The sequence below is a fragment of the Centrocercus urophasianus genome, unplaced genomic scaffold (assembly GCF_019232065.1).
Source record: "Centrocercus urophasianus isolate 14NV4802_14NV808 unplaced genomic scaffold, USGS_Curo_1.0 seq_40, whole genome shotgun sequence".
Lineage (NCBI taxonomy): Eukaryota > Metazoa > Chordata > Aves > Galliformes > Phasianidae > Centrocercus > Centrocercus urophasianus.
Genome location: NW_024884978.1, coordinates 2810591 through 2830536, shown reverse-complemented (window position 1 = coordinate 2830536; position 19946 = coordinate 2810591). Strand labels below are relative to the sequence as shown.

Here is a 19946-nt window from a genome sequence, read left to right as displayed (position 1 = left end):
CTTGAGCGATGCTCTGCGCTGTAAGCTCCAAGCTCACACCAGGATCAGTCTGTAAAAGCAAAGCTTAGTTCAGTTTCACAAGATGCTACCAATCAGAATGAGTGAAGCAGGGCTATAAATACATGAATGTTACTTCAAGACAGAGCTGGCCATTGGAGCTTTAGGTGTGCAAGGTGAGTTTGTATTCCTCAATACAACCTACCAACTGACCCCAGCATGCAAGTGGTTTTAGTGAGCAACCAAAGCCCTGCAATTCAGAACATATTAATGTGAACTAATTAACTCTTGAAGATGTCCTCAGTGAAATCTTCTGTAGTCCTGCATAGATTTTCACACCTTTCAGCTAACTGGCCAAACGCCTGCTGAGATAAGGAACACATTAGAAGAAACGACACCTGGGTAAGGCTGGGGTTATTCCCATGCTGAGCACAGCCCCACGTGCTGCCTGTCCTCCCCATGTAACGGCACTGACACCAGCCCAGAGGCAGCAAGGCAGAGCAGCACTGTGCTCTAAGTGACAGATTCATTCCAGAGAGTTTACTACTTCTGATCAGCAGCAACTCCATGCTGGAAAATGGGAAAAGTCTGGGATGTCTGGCTGCAACACAACCCATGAGGAATGAGTGAACATTTCTATCATGATTACTCCATGGCTCAGAAATAAGTTTGTTGGTTTGTTGGTCTTTTTTTGGTTTGTTGTTGTTTTTGTTTTGTTTTTTTTTTCCAAATTACAGAGAGCAATAAATCAGCAGTATATAATATTTATACTGACTGCTTATTTCCTAATGGCTCTACTGCACTTCTCATTGCTGCATCTGAGATGTCACCCTTTTATAACATGTTCCCATGTATTGCCAGGGTAATTCCAAGAGCTGTTCAGTCTGTCATTTCAATAACAAGGGATGGGATTTCATACTGCAAGGAAAAGATGGGAAAGAAAGCCCTTAAAGGAACATGTAAGGTAAAAGAAAGCACTATTAAAGCCAGGATATAAAGTACATTGATCAAAGAAAACATGCAGCAGCAAACCATCGTCTGTAGCCTTGAAAGAAATTAATAGAAAGCACGAGCTGCACAGATCTTTAGGCAGCCTCGTGTTTTTCACGCTCCCTCAATACCAAGAATTGTATGTCAGCCTATTTAGTGGGCATTTATCTCTCATGTGACATGAGCAGATCTCAGTGAAATGCGTTAATGATGAGTAACTGAGACTAGAATCAAAGAAATGAAAACGTATTTAGACAGAAATCGATCTCAGCCAGGGATGAAGGCGAGGACTCGTGCTGGCCGGGCTGTGGGCTGAGAAAGGAAACAGAAAAGGAGAAGCCCAGATCAGATACCAGACTGAGGGACAGGGAGAGGAGGGAAACCCAGAGAGCACGAGTGGAGAGCTCTGCCTGGGCCCAAACCCAGGCTTTTATGAGTGCAAATAAAACCTACACAGAACCTAGTTTTAATCTGTCGATTTTTAAATTATTGTTAGTTTAAAAATACTTTTTAGTACTCTTATTGAGTATGATTTTTAAAACTGTGGATTGCACGAGAGTTCCCACTGCAAAATATTGTAACCTAGAACCATTACCATTCTTCACTAACAATTTTCATGTCATTTTTGTTGACACTTTTTTTTCCCCAGTTTCTTGCTCAAGTAACAACTCTATTACATAGCTCCATTACCCACGGGTGTTTACTTTTAAAGAACGGGAGTGGAGCTACTATATCCTAGATGAAAAACAAAGCCTGCAGCTTTGCTTGACCAGAACTGTAACCCCATGCATTACACCTGTATGTTCAAGTAACAATAAGCAAGGAACACAGTGGAAGGAACATAGTGTAAAACCTGGCTGCGCTCAGATACAATGGAAGCAGTAAATGCCAGCTGGCCTTCCATGCTGTGACCCAATCCTAAGAACTTACAAAGCAAAACATCTTTCAGACCAGTACTGTGGGACACCATCTGATTTTATATGCAACAGACAGCCCCCATTTTAAGGTACGCTGCTTACAATCATTGCAGCAATCTGCTCAGTGTTCATTTACTTTGGATTGGCTTCGCTACGGGTCCTTCTCTTTCTGCTCCATGCAATACCTTATAACTAAACTGGTTACTTCTTAAAACGTTCTGCATTGCAGCAACTTGCACGCTTTGTCTTTCACATCTGAATTCTGAACTACAGCCTCCACTGAATGCCAACCAACCATCTGCAAATTCAGCACACGCTGCTACCTTTGTTCTGGAAGGAGAATGATCAAAGTGTCCAATCTGGGATTGGGCCACATTCCCCCGGCGTTTGCATTTGAACCCGAGCACAGGTGGGCTCTGCTCATAAAGCAAACAAGGCCCTCCACCTGTGCGGTTACAGCCGTATCAACTGGAGCAACGAAGTGAACCCTCCCAAGTTCCACTACCCACCTACAGAGCTTCAGCATGCAAAAGTTTACTCACCCTACTGTCAGCGGCAACTTTAAAGAAAATTAACCGCATTTGGACATCTCAAGGGATTTTATGCGCCAGGCGTTCAGGTCCACGCACACAGCGCACAGCCGCACGGAGCGCTGACGGCCACCGCGGGCGAGGCGGGCACACGGCGCCGAGCTCAGTCCCTCCCGAAGGCGGCCAAGCTCGGACCCGCGGCAGCTCCGGCCAACTTTCGTCGCAGCCCGGCGGGTCACTCCGCCTGCCGCCCGGGACGGGGCCCGGTCCGCCCGAACAAGGCCTTTCCCCAGCCGTCCCCGCAGCGGGCAGAGCCGCCCGCCCTCCCAAGCCCGGCATCAGCCCCAGCCCGCGCCGCGCTTACCCCGAGGCTCGGCGAGAGTAGCAGCAGCAGCAGCACCGCGGCCAGGCCGAGCGGCGGGCGGCGCAGCGGCTCCATGGCTGCCACCGCGGCCGCTCCCCCAGCGCGGCGCTGCCTGCCGGCCGCGGCGTGTCCGGCGCTCCCCGCGCGGCGGGGCGGAGTCGCCCGCTTCGGGCCGACGACGTCAGCCGGGGGCGCGCCCAGGTGGTGCCGGCTTTGGCGCGGGTCTCGTGCCGCCGGAGGAGCGCTCGACGTGGCCGTGCGGCCGCCGGCGTCTCAGCCCGGTGTTCCTTCCCCGTGAAGCAGATCGAGCCCCGGCTATCGGCACGGCTCCGGCTTTGGCAGTCGCTGCTGCGTAGCGTAACGCCCGAAATCAACACAACGACGCGCCTCCCCCGGCCATTAGCGCTGCCCGAGCTGCTATGAGCAGACCTGCACGCGCGCAGCAGACGGGAGAACCGCAAGGCACTGTGAGCGCAAAGCGCGGCGTGCACAGCGCTGCGCTGAAGGATGAGGGCTCTGCTTTTCTCCCGTCGTGCACGCAGCGCTCGCACCACCATGAAGCACAATTATTTACATGGGGAGACCCAGGACCGCGGCGGGGCGAGGTACGGCCGGGGGATCCGGGGACGGAGGAACCGCCGCCGGGGCTCCGAGCGGGGCCTACACTGGTAAGCGCTGCTGCTTAGCTACAGCGAAGGGTTCGAGCACCAGAACTCCAAACGATTACATTCGATAGAAGCGTTCTGCTTCTCCGGAACTTCCCAGGCGGCGGTCAGGGCACCGAACACAGGCTCGCTCAGAGCCTTACCTTCTCACCGCGCCTCCCTCTTCGGCCGCCATGTGGCGCAGCGCTGCTCCACCCGCCGCCGTCTCAGCGCCAACGGCTCCCCACGAGACCCCGGGTTTGAATCCTATTGGACACTCACCTCCTCCGGCCCGGCGCGTGCCCAGAGTTCTGAATCCTATTGGCCGAGACGAGCAAGGGAAGGGCGTGGCGAAATGGGAGCGCTATAAAGAGGCGCGAGGCGGGAGCGCGGCCTTTCCGTCTGCGCAGCGCGTGGAGGTGAGGGCTGCTGGCTGCCAGTGGCGGTCGGGGGAGGGGGACGGGACGGGACGGCCGGGGCTGGGCGGCGCTGATGTCTCTAGACGCGTGTTAGACTTCTGATACGGATGAAGTAAACCGATATCTGAGCGCCCAGGCTGCCGCGCATCCCGCGGGGCGGCTGCCCCGCACCACTCGTGTAACCTCTCCTTTCCGCTCTGTGTCTTACAGGGGCCGAACGACGAGCGGCGCGGTCAATAAAACTGTGCGACCCCGCGGATGTGTCTGCCTGCTAATTCGTGCGCGCTCCTCTCCCCGCACTGCCTTTGACCCGGCGGAGTGCCCTCGCGCGGCGCCGCCGGCCAAGCAGCGGTGCCAGAGCGAAGCCCTTGTTCCATAACTGGCGCTGCGCGGCGCACCCCGCGCGGCGCTTTTAACAGCAATGCACAGCGCGCATGCGCGAAGGGGGGGCGAGGGGTGGGGTGAGAACGGAGGATATGGCGTCCGCATCGGTGATGAGAGCAGGGAGCCCAGCCCCTGCAGCAGCAGGAATAGAGCACCGCAGCCAAGGCGAGCGCTCGAGTTGGAAAGACGCAGCTCTGTGTGCTCTGCAGCCGACTGGTGGAGTCTTTTATGCGTACAGCAAAAGGGAGGCTTGAATCCCTTGATCCAAGCTGCGGCTGTTCTCAGGGCCTGCATCTTACCCTGTTACAGCTGGGGGCTCGGTGTTCTGGAGGCAGCAAGGCTGGAGCCATGGCTGCAGGCTGGAGCATGATGTGTGCAGCCACACTGAGGGCAGCACGGGATGCTGAGGAGCTGCTGAGGTACAGAAGGCTACAAGGTGAAGCTTAAGGTCACGCCCCAAGATTACTGCAGCGGCTATCGCCTGCCCCTGCTGTCCTGTGATTCTGAACCAGTTCAGGCTTTTCAGTGCAGAACAAAATTGTGAAGGTGTCGTCTTGGTGTAAATGCTGACAGTAGGGAGTAGAGTGAAGAAAGAGGTGGGAAGGAGACTGTTGAGATGTGCTGAACTTCAAGAGGATAAAACAAAAAAGTTTCTGCTTCTAAAGCTAGAACAGGCTCCAAGTGGGTCAACCCTCCAATCATAAGCTGTAGTTATCCTGTTCAGATACTCAACTTGGGTGTAAAAACAAAAGTCAGTGTAGTGAATTGCATTCTAATGACTTTTGAAAGCCTGCAGAAGGAGGGGGCAAGCACTGTGGGAAATTAACTGAATAATTGATGAGATAAATTTATTTAATAAAACAAAGCAAGCAGACTGTAGTTACCCACAGTTTATGAAGTGCAATATGACAGTCTCGTATAACAATCTAAATCCGTTTACACATTAGTGCATCTAGTCCTTTGACTTTAGTTATTGCACATAAAAATTAAATCATATAAAAGACCTGCGTACAAGACATGCAGACTTCATGAGAGGCAGATAGTGCCTACATAATCAGAGCAGAACCCAGAATATACACAGCCTGGAATGGTCAAGGAGGAGTTCAGGTAACAAATATAACCTACTAATATTTTAATTAAAGGTAACCAAAATAGGTGTTCAAATATAGAATTAATTTTAAATATATTAAATGCTAGTTTTCTTTTATGTTTCAGGCAAGGTGCTGTTTAAAAAACCTTCAATATAATAGCTTCATTTAAAGATGGTAAATCATCAAGTTACACATGGAAATTTTGATTTACATCAAATGTGACAACACAAAGTACAAAAAAGTTCTTAAAAAATTACTTTAAAAAAAAAAAAAAAAAGCAAATCATGTTATAAAAGGAGAGCTGGAACTCACCCTGTGTAAACTGAAACGTTTTCTGACATCCATGAACTGTTGGCAACAATAAGTATCAGAAAAATATTGTGTGTGGTAAGTAGTGGATATGTAGTGTTCAAATACCGAATTTACTGCGTACATTTACTCGAGTCATCACACCAGATAGAAATAAGAGGCAGTTTCCCATACCCCCACTTAGTTTTGGCCGTTAAGTAGCAGAAACAGTCTTTTAGATCACGATCAGCTTGAATTCCTATTTCAGAGTCCAAAAGAACAATGCATAGGGGTCAAATCTTTCCATTACAGCTGTTTCACAAACATCAAGAGACTGATTTGCACAGCTGTAATGTGAAAATTTGGTCCTGTGCTTTGCATGTAAACACAGTGCAATGGAAGAGTCACAGCAACAAGTTCTCCTATAAGAAAAAACTGTTTCATCATAGCAAGAGGCTGTATACACAGTAGGGTAACTAAGTACTTCTGGTAATGTGCAGTATTAAACATTTCCTGTGTGTGCTCACGTCTTTATAAACATTCAGAATTAATCATGAATCAAGGTGATTGTACCTCACTGTAAGGCTGCTTGCTATAGTTTGGTCTCATGGCTTTACCAACCTTTTTCTCCTCATTTACAAAAATACAACAGTCCCACTTTCACTGATAACTGTGTTTTATGGCTAGTTGCTTCCCCAAAAAAAGCACAAGTCCTATATGAAAAAAGTAACATGTATATACCACACTGAATCACAATATTACCTATACACCCAATTTACATTCTTTAATCCTGAAAGCATTTCATATTTTGATTGCTTGACACAAGCTATTGACTGCAGAAGTGAAAGAACATAAAACAGTTCATTCTACACCTCCAACTGCCTGAGAAAGAAAAATATTCTTCCAGTTTTTATAAATTCATTCCTTATTTAGGATTTTTTTTTTCATTTGGCACGCAGTTTCTTTGCTGCCAAACAACCTTGCAATGTGTTAACGCACACCAACATAGCATGAAAACATCAGCTGTGTCAACAAGCTCCTTGATCTGTTATAGTTAGGTTCTCCCTCCCTCCCCCGAAGAACAGGTCATCTCAGCCTCCAAGTTAAAATCCTGATGGTAGCCAGTACAAAAACAAATCAGCTGCTTAATGGAATGAAACCATGTCGCTGAAGTACACAGAACAATAACCAGGCAAGTGAGCACAAAGGTATGGTTATAGGCAGACCGTGGGGAGGGGGAAAGTGGCACAAATTGATGATAACTACAGCACAGTTTATAAAACCATGAGAATAACCTTTATAATACTGTAAACTGCAAGTCTTCACATCATGGCTGATCAGGGGCCTCCGTGACCAGATCTTTAGGAGAGCATGTAGAGGAGCGGGGATCCATGGCTGAGTGCATTAAAGGAATATAAACATCATCCATGTTTGGCATGACAAAGATTTTCTGTGAAAGAGATGCATTTAAATCAAGTTACATTTCATATGCCACTTTGAAATGTATTATTTTGTCTTCAAGAAAGTAGTAAAGAGAGCCCTTACTGCCTCAGGTGTTCTTAATTTTAAACAGCTTGACCCTCCATCCGCTAAGAACTCGCACCATGCTTCTGTTTCAACATTACAAAATCTGACATGCCATCTATTTCACAGAAATGTCACGTTCAGATTAAAATAATTCTGACAAGTGCTGACCAGATTTCCATCCAGGCCTATACAGAATCTTAGGACTACCCCAGAAGTCAGATTAATTTTTAAAGTGCACTCCACTGAACAGGAGCAGTAGAGAATGCCTGCTAGTCATGAACAAAACAGGGAACATGGGAAAAATTAAGAACCCACCAAAGCTATAATTAATGAAGGGAAAACGTTAAGGAAACACACCTGAAACTCTTGTTCCAGTTTCCTCTCTATCCATTCAGTTACATGAACCAGAGTGACTTCTCTCTCACCAAGTTTTGGCCGAGCTTTTAACTCCAGGTAGGGAGGTCTTCGAAAGCCATACCTTGAGACAGTATACAGGAGAGTTTTATTACCAACACTCCAACAAAACACACTTGAGTGTGTTAAATACACACTCCTAACAGCAGTTCATACTAGCTTGTACTGTACATCTTCCAGAACCCATTTCAGCTATATTTTAGCTTTAGGTGGCACACACCTGAAACACTGCACAGACCTTGCAGTTAAGTTCCTCTTACCATATTCTGTCAGTAGGTGGAGGTGGAATGTTAATTACTAGCGTTCCTCTGCACTCTTGTACTTCAACTGTTAGCAGCAATGGAGTATTTGAGACCTCTTCAATTTTCTTCTTTATAAACTCAGTCTCTGTTGCCTTTTGAAAATATTTTGACTTGGTTATTTTATCCACAATTCTCATGATCTTACTTGTCCGATGTCCTCCAACATACCTTTAGATAGAAAACAAAAAATTACACCAAGGTAGTTTGGCAAACTATTGTTTGCTAGAATCAAAGGATTTCCTATGAAATCACTGGAGTATAAAGGTGCTGGAAAAAAGGGAGGGCAATTCTGGCAGCGTGCAGAATGATGTTTCAAAATGGTTAACCATGCCTGCTAGTTTTCCTGGCAATGCCATGCAGCAACCTAGTTTTTTTTTTTAGAACAGATGCTTTAAGGACTGAGTGTCTTTTTTCATACCTATCACATTTCAGAAACACGTCCTAATAAGATGTATTTTCCCATATTATATCATACCTGACTGTGGCTCTTGCGTAGCAGAGAGAGCCTTGCTAAAGCCCTGCCCTGCAAAAAATAAAAATCACACTCCTCCAGCTAACTAGAGAGTGGTTACACTCTCACCAGATTCTATAGCAGATGTAATACAGATTTCTGAAAGGTGTAGAGAAATTCCTTCAACATCATACTTGAGTTTTTTTGTTGTTCTCCTTTGTCTTTCTGATATAGAGTTCTTCATATGATCTGTGTATTTATAAAAGCCATGAAATGGATCACAGAAATCATCCCAGTAATTCATCATGCAGTTTTTTTCAAAACGTTTAATGAGCAAAACTCAGAAAACTGCTTAGAACATTCTGAATGCATCATGGAATCTCCTGGAATATTCACTGTAAAGCTCAGTGAGATGTAGGAAATGTGGTTATCAGACGTTTCAGGCATGCTGCTGATTTCTCACTGCAGCCACTATTTCAATCAGATGTAAAAAGAAAAAAAAAATAATCAAAAAGTAATCAGAACAGCAACCAAAGCAAGGGATGACGTGGCAAAACTGACTTGAGGAAATTTTCTTTAGAACTCCTGAGCAGCATTAGAGGGCAGCATTGCATAGCTGAAGATACTTAAAGCTATTCAACAAGAGAAGGGGGGAGGGAACAAGAAAGCCTGGCTTGAACAACAATTGTTTGATATCTTTTTAAAGAAAAGACACTGGAAACAAGGCATCAACAGGATCAGTATGGATATGACACTGTATACAAAAAGTGTTTCAAGTTAATAAACAAAATTCTATTTCAGACTCTGCTTCCAAGCAGGACAGGCTGGGGAAGTTTCCTGTAGGATCTCTGAACCAAAGACTTGGCTCTTTCTGTATTCAAACAGTGAAGGAATCAGGAGGTGTCAGAACAGCACACAGCTTATGCTGCAGAAGTGCTGAATTGAGAACAAGGCTCCCAGCAGGATAAAACACATGGCAAGAGCAGCTTTTATTTGTGATGTGGTACATGGCTTGATTGCTGCTCTTTACTCTAGAAATGGCTGAGTTTTGTTTGTTTCATTGCTTGGATACGCTCACTCTGACATCCTCTGTCACAAGGAATGTTATGGGACTGGACCATGACAATAGTTATAGTAAAGCATCTGGAAACAGAGCAGGGGCAATAAAAGGATTAACAAGAAACACTATGAAGACAGCTCACCCTTCTGCTCCGGGAGTCACCTGCTTCTCTCCTGCCAATTCAGGAGCATCATCCTCTTCTGATGACCCAGCACTGGAGGATTCCTCATCACTGTCTGCGAGACAGTATGCCCTTGGCCTGAAACTGAAAGAATGCAATTTCCAGGTCAAATCCAATATTCTTAAATAGCTATTCATCATTCACAGCTCTGATTGCCATTATGCATACTCTGATTCTGAAATATCTTTTCTTCTTTCTATGAACTCTATCTAAAAATGTAAAATGCTCTGAAAGCAGAGTGCCTTAACTAGCTTCAAAACACAAAAAATTGTTTTCTTCCAGCAGAATATAATCCTGCATTAAAAAAAAAGCAAGATGGCAGGGGAACATCTACATATTCAAATTAAATGTTTTGAAATTATTTAAATACATCTGAAAACATCTCTGCTGCTGCTTGTGCCTTTCCACAAATGGGGAGCAGTATGTAGGTCAGACAGGCTGTGGTTTTTCGGTGGTTGTTTTTAAACTGACAGATGTTTATAAGCTGAAAGGTGGGAACAAAAGTCTGTCACTTACAAAAAGCAAACCTAGGGTTCTGGCTTCCCATGCCAATGTCTACCAAGCAAATCCCAGCATCTCTCAGATGCCACCTGAGCTGCTCACACACACCTCATCGTCACAGCGCCTTCAACCCAAGCTCATCAGTTCCATTTTGTCGAGTCACACACAGCTCTTGCAGTGTAGACACACTTCCAGCAACAGTATCACATGCAGAGCACAACCCAATCCCATCTTTTTTTATTTGTTATTATTCTTTTAAAGTGGGATTAAAAATTATTTATTCTTGAATAGAATCCAGGATTGAATAAGGCCATCAACGTCACATTGAGAAGAGGGAAGTAGTAAAGTAAGTAATAAAGAAGTTCTGCTCTTAGGGTACAAAATACAGCACAGTAGCAACTAATTCCCGAGCTTCAGCTATGGAAGAATTTATGCACACAATCACACAAATTCAAATCTTTTAAACGGATTAAAATCCAGGAAGGATACAGTGAACGCAGTATTCACAGATCTCCACTTAATGCAAAAGCTTGTAACTGTTACACAAGCTTCAAAAGCACATTTTTGGCCCTAGGGACTATACTCAGCATTCAAGTTCTCTACAACCTGTCCAGAATACAAGGTGTTGCTGCATCTTGTTGTTTTTCAGTTTTGGGGGATTTTTCAGTGTGTGCGTTTTGGTTTTTTTTTGCATGCTCTAGGAGACTTAAAATGTTTAATAACCTCACACAGAGCATGCATGGACCAAAGCTGCTGTCTGCTATTCTTTGCACAGAACAAACAGTTTTACTGCATGAAGTCCTAATGTAAAAGGACAGATCAAATGCAGCTCACCAGTGCACAGCACTCCCTTCTAACTGCCTACTTAAGAAGGAGAGCAGCAATCCCATGACCTCTCTGCAGCACAGGATGTGATGCCTAGGCTAACTGCAATGGAATAAGCCTCTTCTACCCTGAGATGTATTTGGATCTGCAAAAGAAAAACAGCACAGCAAACTGAACCACCTCCCTGAGGACTTGGGAAGGAGAAAGGGGAGTCCTGTCACTGGCTCACATAGCAACGCTGGAGCTATTTCTCACGTTTTTAGGTCAAAATATGTATTTTCTACTTGGGTGTGACCCGACTTCCTTTTCCTGTCCATGTGATACCACTCTTACAAGAAGGCACCTTATTTGCCTAGGTATAGGATCCTCTGAAGTGACTCCAGAAGCACATATACCTGCTGGTTGAGAACAGGTCTCCTCGCGTTAAACAAAGCAACAAGAAATATGCTTTAGTAAGATTTCAAGGCATCCATCCTACAATGGACTGTCCATACAAGACAGATGCTAGCAGAAAACCACTTTGAAGCTGCAATAATTTTCCTGAGCAGACTGCCCAATATTTTATGAATTACCACTTGCCAGTTCTTTTTCCACATGGTACACTAACACAAAAAAGGACTTACAAGGTATGAAACTGCAGTAACTTTGGGTTAGCCTGCCTGCACTTGCCTACTCTCTGGTTTGTTAGAACCTGCTACTGTATCCACTTTATAAAGTTAGCAATTAAATCTCCTCTCTTGTGTTTCTTTGTGACAGCTGCATTTGCCTGAGAGCACACACCACAGAATTATTAAACTGTATTGCAGCACACTTTATTTCAAACAGAAATGCAGCAGCAATGATAGAACGGACTATAATACAGAACCATTGGTTTCATTTCATACAGACAATATGAAAGGACAGTTAAAACTCAGTGCCAAGTCTCCCCTACTCCTCTCTTTCTGGAGAAATAGACGCCTTTCTTACCTGAGTTTTGTTTGTTCTGCTCTTGAGTAACAGAATTGAGCAAAAGCAAACATGTGGGATTTATAGACAGTGCAAGGCACAAACCCATCTGTAACAGTTTGGTTTATCAAAACAATTGTCAATCGATAATTAAAAACCAGTAAAAAGAACTAACTTCTTTTCTGGTAAAGCTGACATGATATTTGGCCTTGGGCATTTGAATTAGAAGAGGGAGCATGAAACGTGCAATACAGCATTAGTGAGTGGTTCCACCTTAACGTAATTGGTTGCTTAGCTACAGACATTTACATTTGCTTTGCTGTAGGCTTATTGCTCACTTAGAAATTACGGTCATTTTTAAATATGAAATCCATCTGTTCACTATTAGAGACAGGTATAAAAAAATACACAAAGAAAATTCTGTAGAGATGAGAACAAAAACAAGAATTCCACTTGAAAAAGATATTTCCATCTTTAAATCCAACGTTTTGGAGGACATAATTAATGGGATCTTTTGAAAAACTGTAACAGGTAAATAGGAAGCGGAAAGTTGAGAAAAATAGTGACTAAAGAATGGGTGTGATTATTTCTCATGATACAATAAAGGTACTGCGTAAGTCTTCACATAATATTTACTGTTATTTACTGTTACATGCTTTATAATAGTAGTTTTAAGCAGTATTGGCACGTGTATATATCTGACATTCTTACTGGCTAGGACAAATTAAGTGTAAGGCAAAGGTCAATGTTTAATCACACAACATTTTAAATTCCTACTGAACTATAAAAAAATAGGATTCCTCCACAGAAGCTGTCTATTAAGACAGTTATCAATAGTGTAGTCCAACATTAAAGTTACATAGAAAGACAGGAAGCTCTGCACTCGTACATACACACCTCCCTGCATCTCCTTTCAATCTATTACAGAGCCTGAGTTGCTTATGCACAAAGAAATTTCAACTTTTTCACCAGGAAAAGTCAAGTTGCACCATCACTACCATATCTTACCCTTCCTTGCCAATCTCTCCAACCTTCAGTGCTTCGCCAAGAGGCTCTTTACCAAGTTTGGTCAAATTCATCTTGGTCTCCAGGGTCATTAGAAAAGATCCATTGTAAGACATTTCCAAATCAATCCAAAGCCCTAAAAAATTAACAACAGGCTGTAGTTGTCAGTCATAATAATTTTATTTTAATGTCAAGACAAAACTTTTTTTTTTTTAAAAAAAAAAAAAAAAAAAACAAGAAATCCACTCATCACACTTTACCCAAAGAGAAAAAACACTTCTTTGCCAACTGATTATATCATTAATTCAGAATGAATTACAAGCTTATGAAAGCAAGTTGTTTTATAAGCTGAATGTGAATACAGGAAGTTAAAGGTTAAAATATGCATCAAAGGCAAGGAGAAAGACAGATCAGTCTGGTAATATAGGCTAATGACCTATAAAAGGAGCGTGATGTGATTTGCGCACACCTAAACCGCTTAAGAGATCTGAATCAAGATAAAGAACATAGAATACAATCAGGGATCCACTTCAAATACTATCTGCAGCACTGCTCCAAGCCAAACTGCAATCAGGACACCCCTTGGTATTACCCCCTCCAAACAAAGCTGAAATCCCAGAACAAGGTCTTTTGTTACACAACATGCTGTTTGGCTTTGCTTTCAACAATGGCTTATTGAAGCAGCATGAAAACCTTCTCTCAGTAACTCAACTGTCTCACAGGTCATTACTGAGAACAGTCCCGGATGTGTAGGGTTAAGTAAATCCTATTGTCTGGCAAACCACTCACTCACAGTATCACCCAAAAAACCATCTTAAGGAACCACTGCAACATTACATCCCACCTCTTAAATGACACCTGCAGTCCCACTGAATGAAAAAGCTGTTGGGTATTTGCCATCCAGAGATGAGAATTCAGATGCCACTAAGCACAGATGACAAATTTTTCTTGTCTAGACATCACAGCTGCACACAACGTGCCTTATTGGTATCTAGCATATCAGATGTGCTCCCCACTTTTATTTGGAAGCAATTAAAGGCAAATACTGTTTAGTATTGACTGATGTAGAAGTAATACCTTTTATCAATTAATTAATGACTGTTTTCTTTTCTATGAAAGCACACCAGAAGAATGCCACTGTCCTCAGATTCCACCTGAGAAATACACACAGCTCCCAAAGACCAGGGCACTGACACACAAAGACCTTATACACCAGAGAGAGTACTGACTAACCCAAATCACTCTTTTCCATCAATTTTCTAATCCTGTATAAGAACAAAACACAAGAACTCAAATAGAAGCATACTTACACTTTTCTCCTTTACGGTAATGAAGTAAGGGTGAGATCATCAGAAATAAGAAAACAGCTAAAGAGACCTTTTAGATCATTGCACAGTGGTCTTCAGAGTTAGAACTGTTTTAAGAGTAGATCAAAATAATTTAAGGATGCCAACACTGAGGGGGGATAATCTTTCTCATCAGAAAATGTTCATACACATTTTCCAAAGGAAAAAAGGGAGGCAGAGGAGGAAGAAGGGATGAAGGATTGGGCAGATGGCACCATTTATTCAGATAGCCCTGACAGTGTCAGACAGCCTTGACACTGAAATAGAACTGCATTAACAGAAACAAGAGTTTCTTCCCGTAACAATGTCTGTTAATATATTGAGTTACTTTCCAATCTTTCCTTTGTTATCAAGCACTGATAGAAAAGTACGGATGAAAAAATCAAAAAAAGCAGCTGAGATTTAAAGCCTTCTGAAAGGTAACCACAAATGACTGATTGTCTCAAGTAAGTTAATAAGTCTTCGAAGTGTTTATGTACAAAAGCAAAGCGGGTTATTCCTGTAATTGCTCAATGCAAACACGTAGAAACTCAGCAACTACGAGTTCACGTCATTCAACAACGTGAAAAATTACACTGGATTACAAATTCTATAATAAATGTTTGCTTGTCACAGTTTAACTGAACAAGAAACTGAAGGAGATCTTGCTGCTGTTGGCAGTATTTAATAGAGCCAGAAATATTCAGTCTCCTAAACCCAATCTCATGACTGAGAATGGCAATCCTTGGTCAGAAGTGGAGTTATTAGAACAGAGAGAGAGGAATTCAAAAAATGTTCAAATCTGTTTCACTCAGATAACCTCTTAAAGAACAGAACAAAACAATCATGTTAACCCAAACAAAGCCTGGCACACTAAGGAATTTAATACAGCTTTGTTGATTTTCAATTTATTTCAAACAAGATTTAAAATTTTCCTCTGTACAAAATACTGAACGTACATCTTTGATCTACCTCTAGAGCCCCCTGCATCTCTGGCAGAGGAGATATTAGCTTATTCCATCTATTAAGTTTTTATTTTTCCCCCAAAAACAGTCAGTTTGCTCTTTTCAAACAGGTTCTTTTATAAAGCTCAGCTCTAAGAAGCTGTGAGAGCAATGTACCCCGTGCTGCAGAGATAAGGCTTTCCCCAGAGCTGCAAGTCTCAGGCAAGAAGCCAACAAACAAAATCATTTGGATTCAATACGTACAATCTGCAGTGTTTGCTTTCATGCAGCTTGGGTTGTTTGGTTTTGTTCTTTTTAATTTATTTTTGTTTAAATGTTCAAGGGAGTTTTAACAATTCCCCAATGTCTGTTCTGTTCTCGCTTTAACAAGCGAAAGGTTAGAGTTGCTGACCTCCTCAGCCTTTAAGCAGTGCTTTGAACAGCAAGTCTTTTACACTACTGATAGAATTTTATTTAATTTTCCCCTAAATCTTCACATATCTTCCATTCTTGCAAAAGTCTGATGTTAACTGTTCATCAGAGCTAGTGAAAAGCACTGTAGGAAGAGTGCCAGTAATCAAAGCTACAGTTCAGTACATCTTGAAAGAGACCACATCCAATCTGTGTGATTGTGTGATCCTAATTCTGACCCTTAGGAGCAGTCAGAGGAACAGAGGTTTTGAAGGAGCAGAATGATCCTGCAAAGCCTTAAACTCATCCCAACTATATCTATGAAATTTAACAAGTGTTACTTCATTAAATCAGAACATATACAAGAAAGTCTTAAATATTAAGAACATTTACAATATTAAAATATTGTAAAATTGAAGCAGAGTAAATTTGCAACTTTTAAACACTCACAATCAAATCAGTAAGAAGGGCAACAACAAATAACCCAGTTATCTGTTCCAACTTTGCTCTATGTTTGTTGTTATTCTAAACATACTACTGAGATTTGCTGAAGTTTTGGCTTATTTTTGGCCCATAATTAACAGCCTCTACAGAGGTCTCTAATATTCCTAAGCAGTATCATCAGTTCATTAAATTCCTACCATCTCACTACTGGCTCACTGGTTTAGCACCATCCAGAAATGATTTAGTCTTCATTTTATATGAAAGTTGGAAGAGCGGTTTAAAAGTAAGCTGTTTGTCATGTAATCCATAGCTGTACCACATCAGGTCCTCCAAGGAGATCTTTCCCTTTAGACCAATTAGAAACCGCTCCACCTCAAGTCAGATAATTCTCTTACACATCACCCATCCACTGTAACAACACAGTAAGCAAAGGAGCGAATGGACTGAGAGCAGACAAGTTATGAAACCCTTAATAAACTCAAAAACAACTTCAAATGAAGGAATCCCAGAAGACTGCTCTGATTACACACCTTAGAAGAAAGGTAACGACTAACTCTTCTCAGCACGTAGGAGAACAAATACTTCTGAAGCTAAAATTCATTCACCATATTTTTTTTTTCTTTTTGTGAAAGTACTTAGGAAACAAGAGTACCCTCCAACACACTCCTGCAACTAAATTCAAGCCAGGAAGAAGAGAAAAGGGGAAAAAAGCAAAACTTCTAATCCATAATGTAGCAGTATGAAAGTCATTCAGCTTAAAGAAAATTCATCTTTAACAGTGGGCCCACAGACATTTTAAAATAGAGTTGTTTTGTATTTTCTCCAAAGCAACACTACAATTTTTGTTTTCCAATTTATTATTATTGTGTCTTCTGAATCACTGCTTTCAAAGCAGAGCAATTTCTAGAGAACCAAATCTATTTTCTGCTGCAGTACAGAATCAGTTCTTTCCTGATGAGATGTGCATTGTTCTCTGCAGTCCACAACAGAGAGATGCATCTGCCACTTGTATGCTAATTTTGCTTTAGTTCTGTAAATTGAATCTATTTTTCCCAATGGAAAGACATGCTCACATTTCATTAATTTCTGCATCTGCAGAACTATGTTTATACCAAGCCTGATGCTACAGAGATCTCTCAGTACCTTGGTAGAATAAATTCTTATTAGGTGTGCCTTCCTTAAATTGAAATACTTGCAAGAGCAACAGATCAAAACTCAGTTCTACAAAGATACAAAGGCACAAACCTGGCGAATATAGAAGAAGAAACATGTATTTTACCTCTGTAATCAATAGAAGGTTTGAAGGCTTGAAGGATCTTCGGCACTGCTATCCCCATGTCAAGCTCAGTCAGCGTTAGCTCATTCATGAAGTATGGCAGCTACATGAACAGAACATCAAAATCAAGTTCATGTTGTGAAACTATTGACCACCATTTCCTGAGAGTAGGAAGGTCATTAAATTTAGGGAATGGATTGAGCCACCAGTGAAAGAAAACAAATGTGATTACACAAACTTCCTCAAATTCTACGATTTCACATTTGTTAGTTCAAAATATTATTTTAGGAAGAGATTTAGCATGTGAACTTCAAAAGAATGCTTTTAAAGCTATGTTTAGGTTCAGATGTTGACTTCAACTTTCCAGGATGCTCTGTAGTCCAGGATGCTTTGAGAGCAGCTCAAGAGCAGTCTAATTCCTATTTTACTAGGAATACAATTAAAGATTTTTTCAGATTTTAAGTTCAGACATACTTTAAAGTTGAAGTCACATCAATGTTTCAGCTATTTTTATTAAAGGCAAATTATTTCATAACATTTCAAATACATCTCAAAATTTCAAAGTTACAATACTAGGAGTATTTCAGTTATTTGAGCATCTATATACTTGTAAGCATTTCTAATTGTTAGAATTTCTGTCTCCTAAGAAATAAAGCTTTAGCCTATCAAAATACATCCATCCCCCATACTTAGTCTTTCCACTCAACTGTTTCCAATTAGATGTTTGAATATCCTGCTGTCACAAATGTGGAAACAGCCAGGGCAGAATTAGGTTACTGCTTATTTCCCAAAGCACAAACAACACTATCTCACAGCTGGTGCTGGCAGCTAAATTTCAGAGCTCTTGTCAACAAGCCTACATCTTCCCTCGCCTTCAGGAAAAGGCAAACTCCTCCCCCAGTGTCAGGAGCTCAACAAGCCAATGATTAACTGCTGCTGTTCAGAAGAGTTACAGAATGCAAAGGAAAGATCCAGAAGTCACTCAAAAGCAACACTTCTTTCACTTTTAAGCTTATCCAGTCAAACAATTACATCCCATCACCTCGGAACTTAACTACTACTCCCACCAACCTCTCCTGCAAGTGCTGCGTGCCTGAAGGTGGTTCTCTGACCTCCCCTTTCTCTATAGGAATCTGCTGTTTCCCATAACAGATTTCATTTAAAACTCTATCTTGACAATTCAGCAGGGAAAAAAACAAACCTAAAACATAAGTACAGTAACCCTGGCAATAGAGACCTGAGTCAGTAAGCTTAATAACTTATAGCCAGCTCTACTTACTCTTAAAGTAAAGACAGTAATATTTCTACTTTTTAACACAGAAACTTTACAGACACAAATAGTTGATCAGAAACTGAAGTAACAAAGTCAGCTTGTCACAATCCTACTGTGAAACGGATAGTGAAACTCGCTTGAAACTCTGTATCACGTTTATTTACCCCAATTATTTTTCTACATATCCAAATCTCTGTTAAAAGAGTTTCTTCTACTGATTTTGAACTCAAAGAAGCATGTGAAGTACATGTGTCCAGATTAGTTACCTTTATTTTACTAAGTTTCATTTGGATCTTCTTTGACACCAGATCAGACCAATATTTTTCCCCTAAAAAATCCCAAAATATTCTTCCAAGCAAAGCATTCACCCAGACCTCCTGTTCTTCTTCCTCAGCTTTCACGTGGGCATCAGGAAACTGAAAACACAGAGCAGGTTATCAGCTGTGGAAATTCCACTCTAAGGTCAGAAAAAGTCTCATTTATACCAGGAAGTTCTGTGTTATAGCCTAGGTCAGCTAAGAACTCTAACATTCAACACACATGACAGCTTTACAGCCATGTCAACTGGCCTGACATAAGCTTGCTTGTCATCATCCTGACATGCAACAGAGTAAATAAGACTATGCTGCTATGACTTCACCTCTGGCAATGAAATGAGAGGGCTGTACATGTTTTAACCTCTGGCAGAAAAAGCAGATCATCTCAGAGTGGGCAGACCTACACACATCTGTGGCAGAGATGCTCTCCCTTCCCAACAGATCCTGTAACAGCTATGCTACTCTTTTTATTTAGGAAAAGAGAAAAGCAAAGCCCAATATTACATACAGTTCTGAGAAGTCACAAATTGAAGATAAATACAGTACAAGGAAATATACTCTTCCTTTCAATGGTTGTATATAAGTTTCAGGAAACTTATTGGTCCTTTGGCTGCATAAAAGGTTTTGTTTACAGTCCAAGAGAGTTACATGTTGGTTTACTGGAGAAACCATCTCAAAACACATGAAGATACTGCACATTCAGACGTTGCACCTCTGACTACAAACGGGAAAGCAAAGATAGCTGAAATAATCTGGAGGGTGTGCATAACACCATCTATTTTATTAGAACCAGTAGGCTGGTACTTTATGAAGGCAAGACAAGATATTTAATGTCTTTGAACTACCTGCAACGAAAGGAGTTTGTCATTATTGCAAGTAGAAAGTCTGAAGCCAGCAGAAAAGCAGGGCTTTCTAAGAGCAATCATGTAGATGCTACAGTTCTGAGTATCATTTCTTGGCAATGATTGCTCTCACTGGCTGCAACATCTCACAGCAGCTTCTGCTGTGACTCACTGCGTCCAAGTTTCCCACCTGTTGATCTATTTATAGAATCATTTTTGATCCCTGCTCAATTCAGCAGTGAATTCGTCACTGTTTCTGGGCTGTCAGGGGCCAGACTG

At 42.0% G+C, this 19946-nt stretch overlaps 2 protein-coding genes and 2 non-coding genes across 6 annotated transcripts in view; 2 read left to right on the top strand and 2 right to left on the bottom strand.

The window, feature by feature from the left end:
- Positions 1 to 2879, bottom strand: part of ERN1 (endoplasmic reticulum to nucleus signaling 1) — a 29439-nt gene extending 26560 nt beyond the window's left edge. The window contains exon 1 of one of the 2 annotated variants that reach the window (XM_042832838.1): positions 2799 to 2879. In XM_042832838.1, coding sequence (XP_042688772.1) covers positions 2799 to 2873 — 75 coding nt within the window. In that variant the 5' untranslated portion in view covers positions 2874 to 2879. Of the gene's footprint in view, positions 1 to 2446; positions 2522 to 2798 lie in introns of those variants that run through there. The other variant, XM_042832839.1, reaches the window with a different exon arrangement.
- A 1049-nt stretch (positions 2880 to 3928) lies between these two features.
- On the top strand, positions 3929 to 3991 carry LOC122168090. Its single transcript, XR_006171180.1, has one exon. It is a non-coding gene; the product is annotated as a small nucleolar RNA SNORD104 (small nucleolar RNA).
- Positions 3992 to 4157: 166 nt separating this feature from the next.
- On the top strand, positions 4158 to 4292 carry LOC122168091. The gene has a single exon (XR_006171181.1). It is a non-coding gene; the product is annotated as a small nucleolar RNA SNORA76 (small nucleolar RNA).
- Positions 4293 to 5076: 784 nt separating this feature from the next.
- Positions 5077 to 19946, bottom strand: part of TEX2 (testis expressed 2) — a 39708-nt gene continuing 24838 nt past the window's right edge. For both annotated transcript variants that reach the window (XM_042832932.1, XM_042832931.1), the window contains exons 6-12: positions 18775 to 18924; positions 17239 to 17338; positions 12839 to 12971; positions 9521 to 9643; positions 7826 to 8035; positions 7509 to 7629; positions 5077 to 7074 (exon numbers count right to left, since the gene is read on the bottom strand). In XM_042832932.1, coding sequence (XP_042688866.1) covers positions 6952 to 7074; positions 7509 to 7629; positions 7826 to 8035; positions 9521 to 9643; positions 12839 to 12971; positions 17239 to 17338; positions 18775 to 18924 — 960 coding nt within the window. In that variant the 3' untranslated portion in view covers positions 5077 to 6951. The remainder of the gene's footprint in view (positions 7075 to 7508; positions 7630 to 7825; positions 8036 to 9520; positions 9644 to 12838; positions 12972 to 17238; positions 17339 to 18774; positions 18925 to 19946) is intronic.